Source organism: Lepidochelys olivacea (assembly GCF_965140295.1).
Source record: "Lepidochelys olivacea isolate rLepOli2 genome assembly, chromosome: 9".
NCBI lineage: Eukaryota > Metazoa > Chordata > Testudines > Cheloniidae > Lepidochelys > Lepidochelys olivacea.
Window position 1 is genome coordinate 77,817,211 of NC_140419.1, and position 22,422 is coordinate 77,839,632.

The following is a 22,422-nucleotide window of genomic DNA, read 5'->3' on the forward strand; positions in this document are numbered from 1 at the left end:
GTTGACAGACTGACAAAATCCATGAAAAGCAAAGGCACTTTTGATTTTTTTGATCGCTGGTGCCACAAAGGACTAACTTTGCAACATCACTATTGATGCAGATGATAGGCTTCCAGAAATAAAAGAGTAACAAAAACTAAAAGTATAACAGGACTTAAGCAAGCAACATGGTCTAGCAGGATGAATTGAAGTCAGTTCTTAGGCCTAACCTTTGAGTTTCCTTGCTTGTATTTGATTCACAACTTTGGCATTGAGCACAGCAGTAGTATTTAAAAATATATTATATATTTTAGATAGCACGTTTAGATAGCACAAGAAACAGCTCCTCCATAGCAGGGAGAGCTGGCAGGATAGACTGACACAGGAGTGTAATGCTCAAATGTAGGCAAGGCTCTTCCTAAATATCTACTCCCAGTGTGCATAGTCACTGTTCTCATGAAAAGCAGTTACGGCACATGCTGTTTTTCCAAAGCTAAATGTCTCGGCCATTTTACAACATATTTTGTTCGCATTATCAGAAGCAACTGGGTCACACACTAGCTGCTCACCACATTCTACTGAATCAAACTTTGTTTAGAGTGTTAAAGCCCAAGTTCTGAGTCCTTAAATGAGAAGAGGTCCCACTGACTTCCAAGGCCAAGTAAGGACTACAGGACAGGGCCCTATTGTTGGGGGGCGGGCAGTCAGTTTTAAAAATCCCCCTGAATGTTAAATGTGCTTTAGCTGAGAAATTTCCTCCAAGCCGAATGCTGACACCAGGCTCAAGACATGACCGCTTGGCTTCACATAGCAGCTCTCTGGCTTGTGCAGTAGCCAAGAAGGCACCCTTGACTGGAGCCCAGAGCACATGCAGTGAAATGGAAAACAGCTGCCATATGGAGAGTGCATGAGATATGTACACGCTGTCTCCACCTGCAACCAGGCCAGGAACCAAAAGGAGGAGGAGCAGCTGAAGCCCAGCCAGTACAGATGAGAGGTTTATAAATGAAATCTCATTGCTACTTTCATTGGGGGCACTTGATACATTCATTTGAGCAAACTTTCAGTTCTTACAGTCTTTATCAGGATGCAGCATGGGCTACTCCCCACACCCTTACCTCAGCGTAAAGGGGAAGTCAAAACAGAGGCAGTGTTCTTCAGTGGACAGAACACTGGAGGAGGACTCAGGAGAGGTGTTCTCTTCCCAGCTCTGCCACCAACCTGCTAAGTGACCAGGGGGGGAGGGGAAAAATCACTTCCCCTCTCTGCCTCAGTTTCCCTTTTGTGAAATGAGAATAGTGTTACTTATAGATCTCAGAGCATCTCCTTAGTTGAGAAGGGCTAAAAGCTATCATTATTAACAATATCTGCAGCAGACTTAGGAGTCTGTGAACTTGCAAAGCTGTGGCAGGATTTCATTGCTTCTCTATGAAGCCAGGGAGAAGGGTTGTTGCTCATAGCATGTTAGTGACAATGGCTTCCATGTCATAGTCACTGTACTGGTTGGGTCCTGCTGCTCCAGTCGAGGTATATCTGAGGCCAAACATTAACTTAACAGGAACAAATCTTACACTGAAGTCTTTCCTAATTCCAAGAGAGCTGCAAACAGAATAGAAATCACAGATGGAAGAGACCCATCCGACCATATCTTGTTTCCATCTCACTGGTGAAATCCTGACCCCACCACAGTCAACAGGAGTTTTGCTATTAACTTCCATGGAGCTAGGATCTCCTTTAGGAGAGAAGCAGGAATGTTTTCTCTAGTATATTCTGCAGTCCATTTCAAGTTACATGAATAAATGGTTGTCTAACCCTTCCCTTGAAGGCTCATTCCTGTCTGGAAGATTTTCCTAGTAGTCAGCCTAAATCTCCCTTTGTTTAACTCTATCCAGTTCCTCCTAGTTCTATCCCTTGTCCCCTCCCCCCGACCTCCTCCCAACAGTCCCTTTCCCTTCTTGGTGTTTGAAGCTTCCAGACAAGCATCAGGTTTCCCCTCTTCATCATCACTGCCCAGGAAGCAAGAGTTCTTTCCAGTTTTCCTCTTAATCTCACTGGAGAATCCTGCTGAAATCAGAGCCGAGACACACAAACATGACTATGCCAGAGATCGCAGGCCAACCTTAAATAAGCAAGGAGTCAGTTCCTTGGGGCAGGGAAGGTCTCCTCCAGTGTTTGTACAGCACCCAGTGCAACAGGATCCCTGATCTTGATCCAGGACTTCCAGGCACCACATAACAGCTATTAATAAATAACAGCATTCGAAGTGTCCACTGATAGGTGTGGACCCCACAGTACATCTCAGTGTTCTACTCTCAAAGGGGAAAACATTAGCTAATAACTTAGACTGGAAGAGAATTGACACAGGGACCATCTCATCTTCAACCAATCAGTGAAGGCTTTTCTCCTGGGATAGTTCCAGGGAAATCCCAGCCTGAGACACCCAGCACAGATCAGGTCAGTGAATGCTGTAGCTTGGGACATTTCCCGGGGAGCCCCTGCTGGGGAGAACCCTTTCCTTTGGGCCCTGGTGCTGTCTACATTTGTAGGAACATAGTGTCATACTAGCCATGGACCAATGATCTGGTGTCTCATCTGGCAGTGGACTGTGATATTTTAGAAGACGTTGAAGACCACCCTTAAAGTGTTTGTCCAATTGCTGTACATGGCATGGGGGGGAAAAAGTTCTCATCTCCTGCATGGATCAGCTGATGCGTGAAGCTTGCTTACTCCTCCCTTAGCAAACCTGGTTGTTACTCGTCAGAAAAAAAAAATCAAAAAGCTCCTTTTATATCTCCAAAGTGATAGGATTTGACACTCCAGCCTCCAGGAGTTCCTCAGACTGTGGGTGGAATATTTCCTTAGTTTAAACTAGGGCTGTCAGGCAATTAAAAAAATTAATCGTGTGATTAATCACACTGTTAACCAATAATAGAATACCATTTATTTAAATATTTTTGGATGTTTTCTACATTTTCAAATATAGTGATTTCAATTATAACAGAATACATAGTGTACAATGCTCATTTTATATTTTTGATTACAAGTATTTACACTATAAAAAAGAAATAGTATTTTTCATTTCACCTGATACAAGTACTGTAGTGCAATGTCTATCATGAAAGTTGAACTTACTATGTATAATTATGTACAAAAAACTGCATTCAAAAACAAAGTAAAAACTTTAGAGCCAACACATCCACTCAGTCCTACTTCTTGTTCAGCCAATCACTCAGACAAACAAGTTTGTTTACATTTGCAGGAGATAATGCTGCCCGCTTCTTGTTCACAAGGTCACCTGAAAGCAAGAACAGGTGTTCTCATGCCACTGTTGTAGCTGGCATAGCAAGATATTTACATGCCAGATGTGCTAAAAATTCATGTCTCTTCATACTTCAACCACCATTCCAGGGGACATGCGTCCATGCAGATGATGGGTTCTACTCGATAACAGTCCAAAGCAGTGCAGACCAAAGCATGTTCATTTTCCTCATCCAAGTCAGATGCCACCAGCAGAAGGTTGATTTTCTTTTTTGGTGGTTCAGGTCCTGTAGTTTCCTCATGGAAGGGTTGCTCTTTTAAGACTTCTGACTTTATGATCCACACCCCATCCCACTCAGATTTTGGAAGCCACTTCAGATTCTTAAATCTTGGGTCAAGTGCTGTAGCGATCTTTAGAAATCTCACACTGGTACCTTCTTTGCATTTTGTCAAATCTGCAGCGAAAGTGTTCTTAAAATGAAGATGTGCAGGGTCATCAGCTGAGACTACTATGAAATATATGGCCGAATGTAGGTGAAGCAGAACAGGAGACATACAATTCTCCCCCAAGGAGTTCAGTCACAAATTTAATCAATGCATTTTTGGGAGGAGGGTTGTGTGGGGTTTTTTAAAAACAAGCATCATCAGCATGGAAGCACATCCTCTGGAGGTGGCTGAAGCATGAAGGGGCATGCGAATGCTTAGCATATCTGGCACGTAAATACCTTACAATGCTGGCTCGAAAAGGCCCATGCGAACACCTGTTCTCACTTTCAGGTGACACTGGAAATAAGAGGTGGACAGCATTACATCCTGTAAATGTAAACAAACTTGTTTGTCTGAGTGATTGACTGAACAAGAAGTAGGACTGAGTGGACTTGTAGGCTCTCAAGTTTTAAATTGTTTTGTTTGAGTTCATTTATGTAACCAAAAAACCCAAAACAAAACTACATTTGTAAGTTGCACTTTCACAATAAAGAGATTGCACTACAGTACTTGTATGAGGTGAACTGAAAAATACTGTCTTTTGTTTCTCATTTTTACAGTGCAAATATTTGTAATCAACGTAATATAAACTTAGCAGTGTACTCTTTTTATTCTGTGTTGTAATTTAAATCAATCTATTTGAAAATTTAGAAAACATCCAAAAATCTTTAACAAATTTCAATTGGTATTCTATTGTTTAATGCAATTAAAAAACTGTGATCAATTTTTTTTGAGTTAATCGCATGAACTGCGATTAAATCAACAGCCCTAGTTTGAATTTATCAGCCACTAACTTCATTTCAGTAATAGCAGTTCTCTTATTACAGAGTTATAGGATTAGAAGAGATTGCAAGGGTCATTTAGTCCAGTGGTTTTCAAAGTTTGGTTTGCAACCCAGTACTGAGTCACAGAATGCAAGGTACTGGATTGCCTTGCTCAGCACGCAGGGACCCTGGCAGATGGCCAGTAAAAACTAGTCCCTACCTGTTCTGAAACCATACTGTGCCCCGGAAATGGCCAGCAGCAGGTCCAGCTTGTAGGCGGGAGGTCATGGGGCTCCATGCGCTGCTCCCACCCTGAGCACTGGCTCCGCACTCCCATTGGCTGGTTCCACCTCCGCCTAGAAGCCAGACCTGCTGGCTGCCTCTGGGGCACAGTGCAGTCTGCTGTGCCAGGACAGGCGTGAAGCCAGAGCCCCTTCCTGCACCCCAAACCTCTCATCCCCAGCCCCACCCTAGAGCCCGCACCCCCAGCCCAGAGCCCTGACCCTCTCCCGCACCCCAACCATCTGCCCCAGCCCTAAGTCCCTTCCCACCCCCCAAACTCCTCATCCCCAGCTCAGTTGGGTCATGGGAATTGACAATTTTCTTCAACTGAGTCGCCAGAAAAAAAGTTTGAAAACTACTGATCTAGTCTAGCCAAGATGTAGGATATGTTGAGTCTAAACCATCCAAGACAGGTGGCTATCCAGACTCCTTTCAAAAAACATCCAGTTTAGGAGCTTCCATGACCTCCCTAGGCAGTCTGTTCCATTGTCTTACTGTTAGGAAGTTTTTCTGAGATTTAATTTAAATCTGCTATGCTGTAGTTTGAACCCACTGCCTCTTGTCCTGTGTCCATGGCAAGAGAGAACTTTTCTCCATCTTTTATTGAGTCAGTCTTTCAAGTATTTGAAGACCGATATGTCTCCCCTTAATCACCTCTTTTCCAAGTTAAACATGCCAGTTCCTTCAGCCTTTGCTCTTATGATTTATATTCCATCTCTGATCACCTTTGTCACACCCCTGGATCCTTTCTAAACATCGGTGACCAAAAATTGGTCATGTTACTCCAGCTGAGGCCTAACCAGCACCCAATATAGTGGTACTATCACCTTGCGTGACTTGCATGCTATGCCTCTGTTAATGGAAACTAAAATTGCATTTGCTTTTTTTTTTTCCCCCGCAACAGTATTGCAGTGTTGATTCATGCTGAGGTTAGAAGTTGCGGTGGATCACAGATTGTTGGGAGCAGTGCTGCTGCCAAGCCAGCTATCCCCCTTCTGTATTTGTGCATTTGGTTTTTCTTCTTTAAGTATAGTGCCTTACATTTGTCTTTGTTGAATTTCATTGTCATCTATATTCTAGTTCTCCAATTTAAGATCCCTTGGAGGAATGGGATAAAATTCAAAAATGTTGGCTACTCACCCCGCTTTGTCTCATCTGCAAATTTGGTCACTGTGCTCTCTATTCCTATATGCAGGTAATTAATAAATGTTAAACCCTGGACCCAGAACAGATCCCTGTGGAACCCCATGCAAGACCTCCTTCTAATCGGACATCATTCCATTAAGAGTTACTCACTGTTTGCAGTTTAACCAATTATGTATCCACTTAATGGTAATGCCACCAAGCCCACATTTCTCCAGCTTACTTATCAGAATGTCGTGTGGGATGGTGTCAAAAGCCTCGCTAAAGTCCAGGTATATTATGTCCACCATATTTCCCCTACCCACCAAACCAGTTACTCTATCAAAGAAGGAAATCAAACTGGTTTGACATGATTTATTCTTAGTAATTCCACGCTGGCTGCTAACAATGACCCCTTCATCCTCCAGATATTTGCCAGTTGAAGGTTTCATACATTGCTTGAGTAGCTTCCCAGGTATCAAGGTCAGGCTAACTAGTCTATAGTTTCCCAGTTCCTCCTTTTTAAGGGATGGGCACTATGTTAACCCTTCTCCAGTCTTCCAGGACCTCTCTTGTCATCTATGAATTTGCAAATATTATTGCAAGTGGCTCCAACATTTCTTCAGCTAATTTATTCAGCACCCTGGGGTGAAAGACGTCAGGCCCCACTGACTTGATACATCAGATAGCATATGAACAGAGAGACTGATGCATTTGCACTAGACTAACTCTTCTCTAACAATCTCTACCTACTCTGCTAAGGAACCTTATATGCTGCTACTGATATCTTTCCTGCCCTTTCTGGACCTTTTTCATCTTGGCTTAACATTTAAGACAAGGAGCCCAACAATGGGCAAAGCTATGATGTCTCACTCTCTTATGATATAACATATTATACCATGGCCGGTGTTAAAAAAGCAAGTAGAATGTTGGGACAGAATTAGCTGCAGATGATTCCATGGCGCTCTCACATCAGGTCTCAATTTTTCACAGATTTCTCTTAGAGTTCATATCCCACAGCTGACCTTTACATTTTGGGGTTCGCTTAGCTCACCACCAGCTTCTTTGATGTGGAAACTCAGCTGCTTGTGGATGGGGCTCTCCTATAGCTATCAATATTGAAAAGAAAATTCAAGGGACAATTTTCTACAAAAGCATGTAGTTTGGGAGACACTAGGCTGAAATGCAAGGGTGCCAAGTGGTGAGTGTTAGAGAAAATAACCCAAGTAGGATCCAGAGTAACCCATTACATAAGTGTACCCTGTCTGCTCAGAGCCCTGGCCTCCAGACTTAGAGATGCTGGGCAGCACCATAAATTCAATACAATTCACTAACCTAACAGGTGTGCGTCTGTTCCAGCTTATTCCTTTCTCCATCTCTTTATTCCCATCTTTTCCTTCCATTCTGTCCATTTTCCTTCTTGTGTCTTGTTTCCATACCTACTTGGGTCTAGTTCACCCCCCACCCCATCTGAAAAGCAGTCCCTCCTCTCCTCCCACTGTTGCCCCATTCTCTGTTGAGCCCCCTGGTTGTCTCCCAGGTTATGTTGTCTCTTCCCTACTGCTATTCTCTTTGCTCACCATTGTCTCAGTGGAGTCACCCTGGCTCCCCTCTGCATTCCATTGTCTTCTCAACATCAACATTGAGTTCTACTATCCTGGATGCAGTGCTTTACAAACATTAACTCATTATTAATGGGCTCAGTGCTGACCATGTCCTTGGTACTGTACACTACACAAAGGTAAATATAGTCACTGCCCTGCTGAGCTTGCAGTCTGACCGACAGATGTATGTGGGGGGACGGTCCTGCTATTATGGGGAACTTTCCTACCTTCTGCATAACCCTGGTGAAGTGGGCTCGCGAAAGGATCTGAGTCCTCACTCCCACTTCCTTTACCCAGAGGCATCCCTGCCCTTGAAGGCTCCCCTTCCACTCTGCTGTCTGGCAGAGTCCTCGTAACCCCAACAAGGCTGGGCCCAGGATTCCTGGGGGGCTTGACCACCTACCCTGCTGTGGTCACCTGGCACAGGGGCTAGGGTGTCCCAGCTCTGGGGTACTCTCTCTGCACTGGGCACTTCCCTTACCCACTGATCATTTCATACAATTTAAGGCAAATACAAGTTTTTTAACAATTGAAAAAAATGAATAAGGAAAAATGGGAAAGGTTAAAGGAAAACACATCACCCTGCTCTGTGGCAGGGAGCATTACAAACAGTGTCTGTGGACCGTGAGGGCACTTCACAGTCCGTTTCTTATGGGTCCCAGGGCTCCTTCTCAGGTCTTGGCTGTGCTGCAGGGATGCTGCGGGTTGGACACTTGCAATGGTGGTGGCTACTCACCTCCAGACTTTGGGTGGTGGAACCCTTCTTCCCAGCATCAGCCCCCCATTGGGTTAAGATCTCCCTCCCAGTCTGGCCTGCAAGGACCCTTGGCTGGGGGGGGTCTTTCTGAGCTGGGCCCTTTGCCCAAGGTCCCCCCTTGGCTGGCCCCAGTTGCTCACCACACTTGGCTCTGTGGCTGCAGCTCTGCTCCCAGCACAGGATCTGCTCTCCCTGGGCTGTGTCTCTGGCTCTGTGGCTGCAGCTCTCAACCTTGACCTGCTTCCTGGGCTGCTTTTCTGGCCCCTCTGGCTGGCACAGCTCTGCTCCCCAGCTCAGCTTGGGCCCCTGCTTTCTCCTTAGCTCAGCCCCACTCTGTCTGACCCAGGCAATCCCAGCTCACATGGAGGACGGGACCCCTCCTGTTCTCCTTACTCCCTGATTAGCCTGCCCGCCCTGTCATTCAGGCTGACCTGGAGCATTGGCCTCTCCACATTGTTCCTGGGGACTGTCAGTCTCAGGGTCCTGATTTCCCATAGACCCTTCCCCTTTTAGTACAGGGAGCTAGCCAACCAAAACACCCCCACTGAATGTTAGTAAGGGGGCAATAGTTCCCCTACACAGAACAAACTGTTTTTTTGCAAATTCTAATGAGATAAGTAACAGCTAGCCCCCATCCAGGTCTGTATATCACGCTGTCCCACCAATAGGCCATCCAGGATAGCTTACCACCAGCTCAAGATCATGGACCAAGCTCAGCACTTGGATTCTCCCCCTCCCCTCTCCTTTCCCCCATTGTTGTTGATTGTACCAGCTTTCTCGCCATTGCTCAGGCTTGCAATCTCAGGGACATCTTGGACTCTATTCTCTTCTCCCCACCCAACCAGGAAGTAAGTGCATTTCTGAATCACTCCACTAGCTCCCTCTTGCTCATCATATTGAATTTAAACTTCTCTCCACCTTCAGAGCCCGCAGAATTCAGCCCCAACCTCTATCTCAGCTCCCACCTCTAATCTTGGTAACCCTAACCCTCTTTGCTCCACCAGCAATATCAATCTGTAGACCTCAGTTTCCTTCACCCATTGCCACCTTCATGCCTGCTCCCATCCTTCCCCTCTCTATCTTCATCTACTACCCCCCACCCTCGCCTCGTTCAATCTCTCCAAAAGACTCACTTCTTCTGTAATGCTCAAAGAAAAGAATTAAAGGTTTAAAAAATTATCTAAGGGAAATTGTCCTTTTCATGACCCTCCCAGCACATCTTATCAGTCTGTCTCCTGTCTCAAGGATAGGAACTGTCTTGTATGGTGGTGAGCATGTTGTTGGAGCTTAAATATAATAAGTGTTTTACATAAATACAGATTTGACAGTTTCAGATCCAGGGAAGCATTTGTCAATGTGAACTTCTGTTTTGACTCACTGAGAGCATGTGCCGGTTATGTGGGTTCCCCAAGGGGATCCTACAGCCCTGCTACACCATGCCCATTGGTGCCCTTAGGATGTGGGCCTCCTACACCAGACAAAGTGGTGGGTGAGTGGGGCATAGGTTAAATACAAAAAGGGATTTCAGAGTCCAAGCTGGGGGACTCCCTGACCTGAGGCACTGAGATGCAGCTGTGCTTGGACTAGCATTGGGAAGAAGAGTGTGATCTGAGCAGAAGCCAGGACAGAATACTTAGGGCAGCTGTTATGTCCCCAATGTGCGTTTTGTTCAATTTCCTTTGTTGGTTTGGAATTTACAGCCTGATAAGCTGCAGGAAAGAAAGGCAGCCAGAGACTTTCATGGTGTGTGTTGTTTCTGATTGAACAGGAATAAGAGGGGAACCCCAGAGCGGGTTTTTATTGTTTAACCTGGGCCACCTGTGAAGTCTCTTTCCAGCTGCTCCAGCTCTGGCCCTGCCACACTCATTGAGCTGTGTAACTTGTATCATAGTATGTCTATTAGTGACATGCAGCTTGGATCTAGGTGAAATTTGGACAAGTGACATCTGGACAACAGAAAAATTGATTGAATCAACATGATCATTGTGCAAAAACCGCACTCTGGAATTAAACTCTGACCACCTTCCACTCCATCACCTCTAATAAGTAGAGTTTATAGATGAGGAAACTTGGCCAAGTCACTTAACCTCCGCAGCCTTGAGCTAGAGAGGTGGTCAGTGGCAGCACTGGGACAAGACCACAGAAATCCCTAGCTCAGTCCAGATGAGCATGATGTTGCCACATGTTACTGAGCTGCCTCTGAGGCCACAGGCCACATTAGCTACTCAGCAAAGAACATCTCAACTGCCAGGAGGAAAACTGGAGTTAGCTCCAGCATCAGCAGTAGTTCCTGCTCCTCATAGCTGTGAAGTCATGATCTAGGTTTCTGGACGATTCACAAATGACAGACCCGCTACAACAGGAATGGGTTAATATCACTGGGTTTTCATGGCTCTCTCAGCTAGGAAAAATCAGGAGACTTCTCCCCTGCAAACCCGAGATTGATCTTGCCAGCTACAGAATCCTAGTGTCAGGCGGCAGGCCATGCCAGTGTGTCTCCTCTACCAGGCTACAGGAGAGAGGTTGGTACCCCTCCTTACCATACGCTTATCCAATGTGTATTTCAGCAGCCATCTGGCTGTTCAGCCCAACAAGGACTTCAAGTCTGTATGAAGTTCCACACTAGTCTTGGTTTTTCATTAAAAATTAGCATGTCTAAACAAGACCTCTTTATTCAACTCCCCCCTCCTACCTTTTGGTGGGTCAGAAAAAAAAATTGAAACTAGACATGCATCACTGCTGGCTTTGCAAACATATTTCAGCCTCCTCAGCCCATTTCTAGTTTTTAATTGTGAAACTATGTTTAGTATCATCAGCAAATGCCACCAAATTTAGAGGAACTCAATACATCAGTGATCTAGAGGAGGAACTAACTAATATACAGAGCCTGGGGTTTCCGCTATTAACTTCTCTATGCTCTAAGTAGTAACTAGCCACAACATTTCTTTATTTCCTACCACAAAATCAGTTCTTAGTCCACAACAGTACTTTGTCCCAGGGTTATTTATTTTCCTCAATAACCTTTTAAGGGACTTTGTGTTCTGAGTTAGTACGTAAAGCTTTTGGGAATAACTATTTGTAGAGGAAAATATAAATACAGGGCTTGGCACATTTAAGAAAACAAATATTTAATTGTGTAGTAAACAGATCTAGAGAGCATTGATTTGTTTGTCTGCTCTGAATGGGGGCACCTCCAGAACTGCCACCTATAAATATAATGAAGAATATTGACTTAGTATTGGCTTAAGTGGGCAAGTACCACCCCCTGTGACTAATCCATCTTTATATTAGGTCTTCATCCTCACAGCACTGAGCCTTCACCTTCTGAATTACAGCTGGTCAAATAAGGAAAATCCAAATTTACCAAATACAGTTATGAATGCCAACTTCACTCTGCTGCTGTTCACAATGGAGCCCTGATCTCGACTGGGACCTTTAGACACATCCATCATACAAAGAGTTAATAGCTAGTTGGTCAGTAATCAGGTGACCATAGGGTATTTGTGAAAGCATTCCTAGAAGTTTCACACATTTTAGCACCAGAGGTGATTTTTCTTGTCATTTGTGCCAGGAAGTGCTTAACTCATTATTCAGGATTTGTTGTTTATTGAAAAAAAAAATTTCATTCATCCAAAGAGTAGCAGTATTGCCATGTGACATAAGTGAGCCTTCAGCCACCAGATAAGTAGCACCAAATAATCAGAGTAAAGAGCTTATTTAAACAAACAAACAAAAAATACACACACACACCCCCAAAACCCATGAACTGAAAAGGGCAAACCACCCATGACACAGAAACTGCACCTGACTTTGCATCCCCTCTGCCACATTTTGTGGGTTTACAATTGCAGTTTCTTTCTTTTTATCCTTTCCCTTGTTGCTGTGAAATAGACCCACACAACCAACTAGGGAAAACCAATTAACTGAGCATATAGGGGGGACAGTGAAACCGACACTACACAATGTGCTGCCAAATGTACTGAACCAATAAAATAGAGAAAAGTATTTTCCTCATCTAACCTGTTAGCCATAGTGCTCTTAGTTGGAACAGTAATAAGTAAAACATTTTCAGACAGAATGTGGTTTTAAAGTTGATGGTGTCCCTCTAGAATACCAAAGTTGTTTGCAGAAATCAGGATAAATTTATGAATGACTCCCAAACACAAAAAAGGTCTAAATTTGCTCTAAATATTTTTGTAATGAGTAATCTAAACAGCTCTATTCCTTATATAGAGACCCCACCACATTAAGTAATGTCCATCTTCTGGGTCTGCAAGTGTGATTTTTGTCTAATCTTTGCTTGTCTTTTACACTGCAAGCTCCTTGGGGCAGGACCTGTATCTTGTAAGGTGTTGAACACACTGATACTTAGCAAATACTTAATATTGAATGATCTATATCACTTCCTGCAACACCTGCCTTTTTCTTAGCCAAGTACTGACCAGGCCCACCTCCACTCAGCTTTTGCTGCCTGAGGAGGAATGGTTGCAGCTGATTTATTAAGAAACAAAAAGAAAAGGAGTACTTGTGGCACGTACCTACTTCTATTCAAACAAACCAGCAAGTGGTCAAGCACTCACCACAGAGTGCTGGACTTTTAAACCATTCCATCTCTTCCTGTGCCCAGGAGGGCTGGAAAGGCTGGAAGGAAAAACAGGAGAGACAGATCTTGGAGCTGGAATTTACCTGTGAACCTACTGCAAAAGAAGAGGGTTTGCTACAGAGTCTATACTAGCTAGAGAAGTGGTTCTTCAATTGTGGTCCACCGCTTGTTCAGGGAAAGCCCCTGGCACATTGGGCTGGTTTGTTTACCTGCCACGTCCACAGGTTCAGCCAATCGTGGCTCCCACTGGCCGCAGTTCGCCGCTCCAGGCCAATGGGGGCCGCAGAAAGCGGCGCGGGCTGAGGGACGTGCTGGCCGCCCTTCCCGCAGCCCCCATTGGTCTGGAGAGATGAACCGCGGCCAGTGGGAGCTGCGATCGGCTGAACTTGTGGACACGGCAGGTAAACAAACCAGCCCAGTGCACCAGGGACTTTCCCTGAATAAGCAGTGGACCACAGTTGAGAACCACGGAGCTAGAGGCTCCTACATCTCATTGTTCTGTTGAGAACATTTGCTAGCATGCACCTTTCTCCTTTGCGAGTTACACTGGAATCCTATTCTACAGTTCAGGGCTCTGTTCTTCCGAGAACGTGCCTCTTGGGCTAAACAATTGGATCGGGTCCCTGAACCTGACATAGGGCTTGTCAACACAGGTGTGTGTGTGTGCTGAACTGGATTGATTTGATGTATGTTATTTAACTTACTGAACGTAAGCCATGATAATAGCATGCACACATGTGGGACACTTGTTCCTTCTTTCAGTTCACATCATTGTGTACAGATAGCAGTGCCTTGCTAAGCCATGATAATAGCATGCACACACGTGGGCTAAGCATGTGGCATTTCTCAGAGGGTATCCCTTGGTCCTTTGCCGCTCAGCAGTGGGCATTCAAGGATTTTCTGCATTGGAGGAACCCAGATAGGTTCAAAACTTTTTAAAAACCCCATGATGCCACTGTCTTTGCCCATGCCGAACACTTAATTTTCTCAATTTGTGACTGGCTCTGGGGATCAGGTGGGAGGAGATGGGCATCCAGATGCCTAAAGTGAGGCTACAGAGTGCATGCCCAGAGGCAAAAACTTCGGGGCTCTGTGAATTCAGGCACCTACTGGGTTAGGTGACAGCTGAGTGGGAGTTTGTGAATCACCGTGGTGCCTAACTATGGGATTTAGGAGCCTAAGTACCTTCATGGTTCATTTCCGAGGTACCTATGGCTGACAGCAGTTCAAAATTGGTCAGGGCTCTCTGGGAGTTAGTTCCTCCCACCAGCTGTTAGTTAAGGTGCTTGCCTCTGTTGCTTTTGTGATCAGACAAGAAGAAAATGAAACAAACAAAAATAGAAGGAATAAAGTGAAACTCCTAACACTGCTTTTCTCTGCTGCTGCTGCCCCCTTCATCCACCAGACTTCTAACCCCCAGTGCCTCTCCCAGACAATTGACCTTTACCCTCTGAATGTAGTGAAATGGACCGTTTTCACAGAATTCATCAGATTTTGTTCCCTTTCATGGAATATCAGTTTGCACTTTTCACTGGAAATTTTATAGGTTTTGCTAAGGGCCAAATCTGCTGCAGCAAAAATGGAGTGGCTATTTCGGAGTGATAAACCAGCCAATAAAACCCCCAAAGTCAATAAAATCATTGGGGTCCCCTAGTAGTTGCATTTGTGATATTTATTGAGTTGTATAGTCCCTCTTGGAGGAAATTCCTGGTGGGAGATGTGCCTCCACAGAGGGAAGAGTCTCTGAGGAATTTTGTGCCAGTAGAGCTGGAATCGTTTTGTTTTCTGGCATTACGTTTTTCGTGGCTTATCATGAAAGACAGAAAGATATTAATTAGAGAAAGGGCCAAAAGATTTACTTCTGGAAGACTGGTTGGGCCAGGGATAGTGAATGAGACTTAGAGTCTTTCACCAGTTCCAGTGCAACCCCCGAATCATTAGTCTCTGATGTCTGTTTAATGGCCATTTTGTGAAATGGGTTTGGTGGGTCTCAGGCCAGTTCCTTATGGGCAGGTATCCAGGTCACAAAAGCCACCATCACCACAACTGGCACGAATTGGCCTGCTTTCTGGCATTCTCTACAGTGATGTCAAGGGTTGAGTGGGCCATGGAGCCCAAGTTACTCTCACACCCCTAGAGGGGGTCCTCTCCTCCAGGTCAGGCTGAAGGATGTTGACAGGAGCCACCATGTGGAGGAAGTTTGTCCCCCCCTGCCTGTGCTATATGTATTCGGTGCATACAGAGACATTCCATCCTCCACAGCTGTCAGTGCAGCACCTTTCGCCTGTGTTCAAGTCAACACAAGAAAAACTAAAGCAACAACCAACCCTGAGTTGTGTCCTTTAGGGGAGGCCCTCTGGGGTTCCCTGCTTCTGCCTTCCCTACTTTGGGTCTATATCATTCTCTCTGGAGTCCCTCAACCCAGGGAGGGACAGGGAAAAATACGTCTCAAAAACTCCTCTCACCCCGCCTCACAAAAATGTTGTCTGCAGAGTCCTGCTCTCATCCCCTGCTGATCTGGAGGAAAACAAGGGAAGTCACAATCATTTGAAGGAAGCATTTTCCTCTGGTGACAAAAGCAATTTCCAGTAAGGATTAATGTTCCTTCTTGTTGCATATTTCCTCAGTTCAGGAAAACTTGTACAACTGAAGAACCCACCAAATGAGGTATGTGGTACTTGAACCTCCAAAATCTTTATGGCCAGGGTCATTTTATGCAGGATTTTTGCTGAAGCCACAGATTTTCCAATCGGATTTTGCTTCATTTTCCTTTAATTCTCCTATTTTCACTCTTTTTATCATTAAAAAAAAACAAACATAAAACAAGACAAAACTTTCACTGAAAAGCACTCTGCAATGTTGCCTGAATGCGAATAGTCTCTGAGGAGCACGTAGCCCAAAGTTATATTTTCAAATACAGTGTGATATTCATTGCAGCATTTGAACAGCCCTTTCCAAAATTAACTCGCTTTATGCACAGAAATAGCTTGAATTTTCAGACCTGTCGAATAACCGCAACCTCGGCTGAAGGCAATGAGATCTGCACGTGCTCAGAACCTTTGCAAATGAGGTCATAACTCCCTAATCACCACAACAACTGATGAGTTAGGTAGCACCTTCTTTTTGCAAATGGCCAACTCTAATGCTACTTTTCAAATATATCTTGTCAAACTTGTAAAACTAATGTTATCTGGTGATATAAATAATCATAGTAAATATTTGACAATCTAGCAAATTACCTGATATATTTCTTATTATCACTACCTTGGCCCCTACATATTATTCTTTCCAAGTTCCCAGGCCAAGCCAATCACCATGGTATCTGAGTACCCATTTTCGTATGGACCTATTTCTAAGTGTTTGGACTTTAGTGCTGTCAGTTTTTCATCTAAGCCCCCAACCCACTAATTTCTTTAGTATTTTAATCTGTTTATCTATTAAAGCTCTTATTCCACAAAGCACATGTTAAACTCAACAGAGGTGGACATTAAACAAGTGCTTAAGTGCATTGCTGAACTGATGCCTAAACCATATACTGAAAATGCCCAGGTAGATGGCCACTGGGGATTAATAAGACAGGGGCTTTTCAGTTTGGAAAAGAGATGATTAAGAGGGGGATATGATACAGGTCTATAAAATTATGACAAGTGTGGAGAAAGTAAATAAGGAAGTGTTATTTGCTCCTTCTCATAACACAAGAACTAGGGGTCACCAAATGAAATTAATAGGCAGCAGGTTTAAAACAAACAAAAGGAAGTATTTCTTCACACAGCACATAGTCAACCTGTGGAACTCTTTGCCAGAGGATGTTGTGAAGGCCAAGACTATAAGAGGGTTCAAAAAAGAACTAGATAAATTCATGAAGGATAGGTCCATCAATGGCTATTAGCCAGGATGTGCCAGTATGGTGTCTCTAGTGCCTCTGTAATTGCCAGAAGCTGGGAATTGGTGACAGGGGATGGATCACTTGATGGTTACCTGTTCTGTTCATTCCCTCTGAAGCACGTGGCATTGGTCACTGTCAGAAGACAGGATACTGGGCTAGATGGACCTTTGGTCTGACCCAGTATGGCCTTTCTTATATTCTTATATACAAAGTTCCCTCTTTATATTGCTCCCCTAATATACGTCTCCTGTGTTTTGGTTACTCACATCTCTGAATTCCTCTAAGATAGTTACACACAGATAGTGTCTGACTTTCCTATAGGCCTTTTATGCTAAAGGATGCCAACATGTTTTTAAAATTATGCACACAGGAAATATACACATCTCTGCCACTCCCTACCTGTGACTTATTGAGTCACCTCGCCAACAATGCCTGCCCGTTTGTCCTCTTCCCCCACAAATGTCTTTGTGCTTTCTTCCACTCTGCTCCTTACATATAAAACACAATCCCCACACTGATCCATAAAGCCACTACCTTTTCCCTCCTTAAGATCCATTTTGTCTGTGACACCTATGGAAAACTGCCATCTGAAAATGCCCAGGTGGATAGCCAGTGGGGATTGTTGATATCTGTTTTATTTGTTTGTTTTAAAGTCAAGTTGAGACTGTAGCTAGTCTATGCAGCCACATATCCCTATCACTATTACCCTTCTCCTTCCTCCCCTATTCCCTCCTTTTGTTTTTTTTACACTTCTTCCATGACCGTGTCTTAGATTCTGGGCTTTCTGGGGGCAGAGATCATCTTTCTACAGGTTTGCAGAGCTCCTGTTCCTGACTAGGGACTTGGAAGCTACTGCAATACAAATAATAAATGGCAATAATGCAGTCATTTTCCAGTGGAATATGACAACAATTTAACAGAGAAGAGCAGCAATACAAAACAATTCAGTGTAAGCAGAACACCATATACCTTTGAAACTGCAGGAGGAATTTAGGTAGGCAGAATGTAATTCCCCAAATTGGAATTTTCCCAGGACACCAAAACTAACATCTTTCCAAAAAGGTTCATTACAAAAACTGTCCAGAAGTGATCAGAATCTCAATTTTACATCATCTGACAGATGGTACCTCCAGCACCATACTAAGGTGTCAGTTCAGTGCTTCCTTGGGGGGATGAGCATCACTTAATGCATCGCGAGAACCTTTACTGCAGCTCTGAGTTTTTCTTCGAGGTCTCCCATAAAAGCGTTGACCAAGAACAACCCTGGTCAGTTTGTGAGTGCTGACACAATCGCTTTGTGAGGTGACCTAGAAGCAAAGCCTCTGCTATAACACACAGACACTATCTGACCCACAAGAAATTGTTCTGAGAAAAGGTTTCAGGGATAATTAACAAGACAGTTACATTTCCTGGACATAGCAGCCAAAGGGAGATTGCACAGATGAAGTCAGGAAATCTCATCAGAGTCACTCAAGGGTTGTTGAACGTGCTGAAGTTCAAAGAGCCATGTCATGGGGATTAAGCCTTTATGTCATTTCCATGAGAAATGATTGAAGAGTTTAATGTAATTTACAAGGAATCTGGATGGACATTGGAATACTTTAGAAACGTAGTTGACTACAGTGGGCTGGGAGGTTTGTTCCAACTGCTGCTGGGGAAGGCAACTCTTATGCTTCTTGAACATGAAGTGATCACCTGCCACCTTGGGAATAAATTCTTCGCCACAAGAGCTACAGCATGGCACATTTAGCTAAGTGCATTGTGGGTATTTTTGCCTTCCTTTGAAATACTGGGCATACGTGTCACTGCCAAGGGCAGGAAAAGGGCCTACATGGATTAATGTGCCCAGGTACAAAAATGTATTTGGTTATGGTTATTTCTCTGTATTATAGCAGCACTCACACTGCTCAAGGCACTGTCCACACACACACACACTGGTAGGCCCGGCCCCTAGAGCTCTCAGTCTTTTGTCTGCACAAGTCAAGTAGAATTCCCCCAGTGCCTGTCTATTTACTGCCCTGGCACCCCACTCCAGCCCTGCATCCAGCCTCAGAGTCCAGGGGGAAGTACATTCACTTTTCTTACCCTGCCCGGATCATCACCCAGTATGGGCCTCAGAAGTAGCCCCACTGCTGTCTTTCTTCTCCCACCATCACCACCTGATAGAGCTAGCTCACCATGAGTCAGTGAGGAGAACTGAGAACTAAGATGCCCCCAGCCCAACCCAGAGGGGTAGGTGTGTGCTGATGGGTAACAGCGACCCAGGGGTCTGCTAGGAATGTAATCTGGGGCAACTAGAGCTGCCTTTGAGTGACTTGTCTGGGGTGGGGAGGGATTGTGGGGTGGCTGTAAATTCAGATAGAAAATGCACGCTGCTAATAACACTGACTCTGCACTGCGCTGCAGGAGGATGGAGGGCTTAGCACGAGCAGCTCCAGGGGCCTCTTCTAGCAAGGGGAAGGGAATCATTCCTTCCCCTCCAACTTTTGGGGAAATGGGGAAAGTGATTTGCAGAAATAGATGGTTAAGAGTAAACAGTTCAGAGAGGTTCAAGGGCCTCGCCTCTGCTAACTCCTAACTCCCTGATCTACCAGCCACTTTCCTCGGGACACAAGTATGCAGGGACCAGGGTTGGCAAACGTCTGATTCTTCCCTTTCTCTGGCTAGCTCTCTGGAGATCTGCCTCCCTGGCAAAGGACAATCCGAGAGAGCTGGGGGAAGGAAGAGCCATTGTTCTCTTGGGTCACATCAGGTCGCCACTTCATTTCAAACATCTTTGCCTAATTATCCGCCGAGAGTGCACCCCTCCCCCGCACACTGCGCAGGAGCGACACTGATTTACACCAGGCCGGAGGAAGCAACAGCCAATGGGCTCCCACACCTGTTCCGTGCGCGAGTTCTAGTCACTCGCCCAAAGTCTGGGCTGCGTGCATGGGGGGAACGCATTTCCATAGGCTTTGCGCCACTGATTTCCCATCCAAAACGGGCATTTCTCTGGGACTGAACTTGTGCAGCACCCGGATTCCCTTGAGCAGAGGAATCTTCTTTGTGGTGGCACCCCCCAGGCTATCTGCCCCTTCCAGCCTCCTTTGTGGGATTAGGTTTGGAAAGCCCAGGTAGCCCAGGGGAATGCCACTGGCTTTCAGACCAGGAAGAAAGGAATCTGAGGACCCAAGGAAATGCCTTCTGCCAGGTTGTGCTGGGTGAGAGAAAAGAGAGCATGGGGGACCCACCAACGCTCGAGTCATAACCTCAGCGGGCTTTTTTTTTTTTTTTTTTTTTTACCAGACTGAACGGTTTCATTCCCTTTTCCTCCTCCTCCTCTTCCTCCTGCTGCTGTGACTTTTGCCTGTATATTATCACACTGCAGGGCTGCAGGGCTCCAGCACATCCAAAGAGGCCATATCAGCATTAACCAATTCTTGTGAAAGCAAAAAAGTCCAACCAGCCAACAGACAGAACAAAGGAGCAACAAGGGAGATGGGGGAGGGGAGACTGGGACCCAGGAAAATGGTGTGATTTGCCTTAAGCTACTTTTCTTCTAGTGTGGTTTGGCAGGGGCTCGGAGGCCCCCCTGTGCTTCCCCCTCCTACCTTGCAGTCTCTTATGCAGGATCTAACTGAATACTCTTCTGATTGCAAGTATTTCTCCAGCAAGAGGTCAAACTCCTCATATTTTTCCTGAGCGTGTTGGTCCAGCCTCTGATAAGCCTGGACGCAGCTGCTACACGCCTTTCCGTCCAGAGCACCGGCTGCAGCAGCCACGAAATCCACCATCAGGTTGTCCAAACTGCAATCCAAGCTGTCTGGGCCGGCCATGCCCAGCAGCAGGTCCCAGATCGTGTAAGTATCACAAAAAGAGAGGTTGAAGTTCCTAAAATAAGCCTTTAAGAAGTTTATTTTGGAGGAGGAAGAGGAAAAAAAAGAGGCTGATGAAGAAGAGGAGGAGGAGGAGGAGGGGGGTGGCCTTAAGGGTACAGAAGGGAAAGAGCCCAAGAGTCGCTGCAAGGAATACAATTTGGTGCAAGCTGAGTCCAGATCGAAATGACCCCGGGCACCAGTGCAATATGGGATCGGAGCAGCAAATTTGGTCAAATTGCTTAAAAAAATCTCACACCTCCCCTCCTGTGACTGTTGATCCCCTGTCAGTAGGAAATGTGGCTGGAAGGCGCGCTGGCTTGCGTCCCCCCAAGGCGTCTGCATGGCTAAGCTCCTATCCTTGGATCTGAGCTTGGCTCCAGCACAGAGCCACAGATGATCAGAGAGGAGGACAGTGAAAAATAAAAGGGATGCCAGAGACATTCGCCATTTCTGTGCCCTCTCGGAATCAGCGCAGGGTTTGTCGTTTTGTCTTGGTGCACAACAAATTTTTAACACAGCGTCATCTTCTCTTGGATACATCCAAGCCCCCCTGATCATATTTTAGGGGCTGAGTGGGGGGGCTACTGCGGTCTCCGGTGTGGTTCTCTTTGCTCCTCTCCTCTTATAGACTCCCCCCAACAATGTCACCTACCTCCTCTGAAGCATGGTGTGATGATGGGCATCATTCTCATGGCTAGAAACAAGGAAGTGCCTTCCCCTCCTCCACCACCTCCTCCTGGGCGGCTAAATGCTACCCCCAGCCATTGCATGTTGCTGCGGGAGGAAAAATCAGCGCCACGGTCCTCAACACGTCCAGGCTGCTGTTCGCCGACGCCGGTCCCTACAGCGAGCCGCTCAGCCCCGAGCGGAGCCAGGCAGAAGCATACTCCGCCTCCCCACAGTCAGCGCCTGGCCCTCCTCATCCTCACCCCGCCGGGGCGCCTAGCCTCCTCTCCGCTCTCCTGCCCGCCTCTGCTCCCCGCTGCGCGCACAGTCACTCCGCTTTCCTCTTTCTTTTTTGGTGGGCAACGTTTTTCCCGTTCCTGATCATCCTGGATCGGTGTCTCCTGTTTTCCATCCCCCCTCAATCTGTCGCCATCTTCAGCTGTACAGAGAACACCTTGAGAAATTGATCCGGGGAGGGAGGGGGGGGCGCGGGGGGGGGGGGGGGAGGGGGAAGCGGAGGGAAGGCGCGTGCGCGCTCCTCGTCCCCTCTTCATCTCCCCTGCCATTTGTTTTGTGCCTCCCCTCCCCCCAAAGCCAGCCTCTCCATTCACTCCAGGGAGCCGTTCATTCATCCGAGCCGCTCTTCCCAGCCTTCATTCAGGCGCCGCCCCGCCCCCCCCCCCTCCCGCCGGCAGCCCGCGCACACAGCGCGCTGGGACACGGGGCACGCGCGGCACCTTGGCCCGGGGGCTGGTCCCTGCTGCAGGTGGCGTGTGCTCCGCGCTGCCCCGCCGCCGCACGGTGTCTGGCCGCCCCCGGAGTTCATCCTGGGGGGGCTAATGTCTCTGTGCCTGTGCCACCGCGGCAGATCCTCCCCCGGCTCTCGGATCCAAGGGGCTGCGAGCGTCTCCTCTCCTCCTGGCCGCCTCCTGCCCCCCCCCCCCGCCCTCCCCCCAGCCTTGCATCTCCTCACTGAGCTGGAAGAATAAGTTGCCTGGATTCAGGAAGCAGGTCCCGGACCAAGCGGACATTGCTTCTGCGCGGGGCTCGCTCTGCCCCAGGCGGGCTGCGGGGCTGAGCTCCTGGGGGAAGACGCGGGGCGCTGGGGGCGGGCGCCGCGGTCCACCCAGGGGCTAGCAGGTGCCGCGGTGCTGA

General features: G+C 46.4%; 1 protein-coding gene across 1 annotated transcript in view; it reads right to left on the reverse strand.

Annotated features, from left to right (window-relative positions):
- NALF2 (NALCN channel auxiliary factor 2) overlaps positions 1–21,713 on the reverse strand; it is a 79,111-nt gene extending 57,398 nt beyond the window's left edge. Inside the window, exon 1 of the mRNA XM_084639657.1 lies at positions 20,335–21,713. Coding sequence (XP_084495783.1) covers positions 20,335–21,159 — 825 coding nt within the window. The 5' untranslated portion in view covers positions 21,160–21,713. The remainder of the gene's footprint in view (positions 1–20,334) is intronic.
- Between the last annotated feature and the right edge of the window lie 709 nt (positions 21,714–22,422).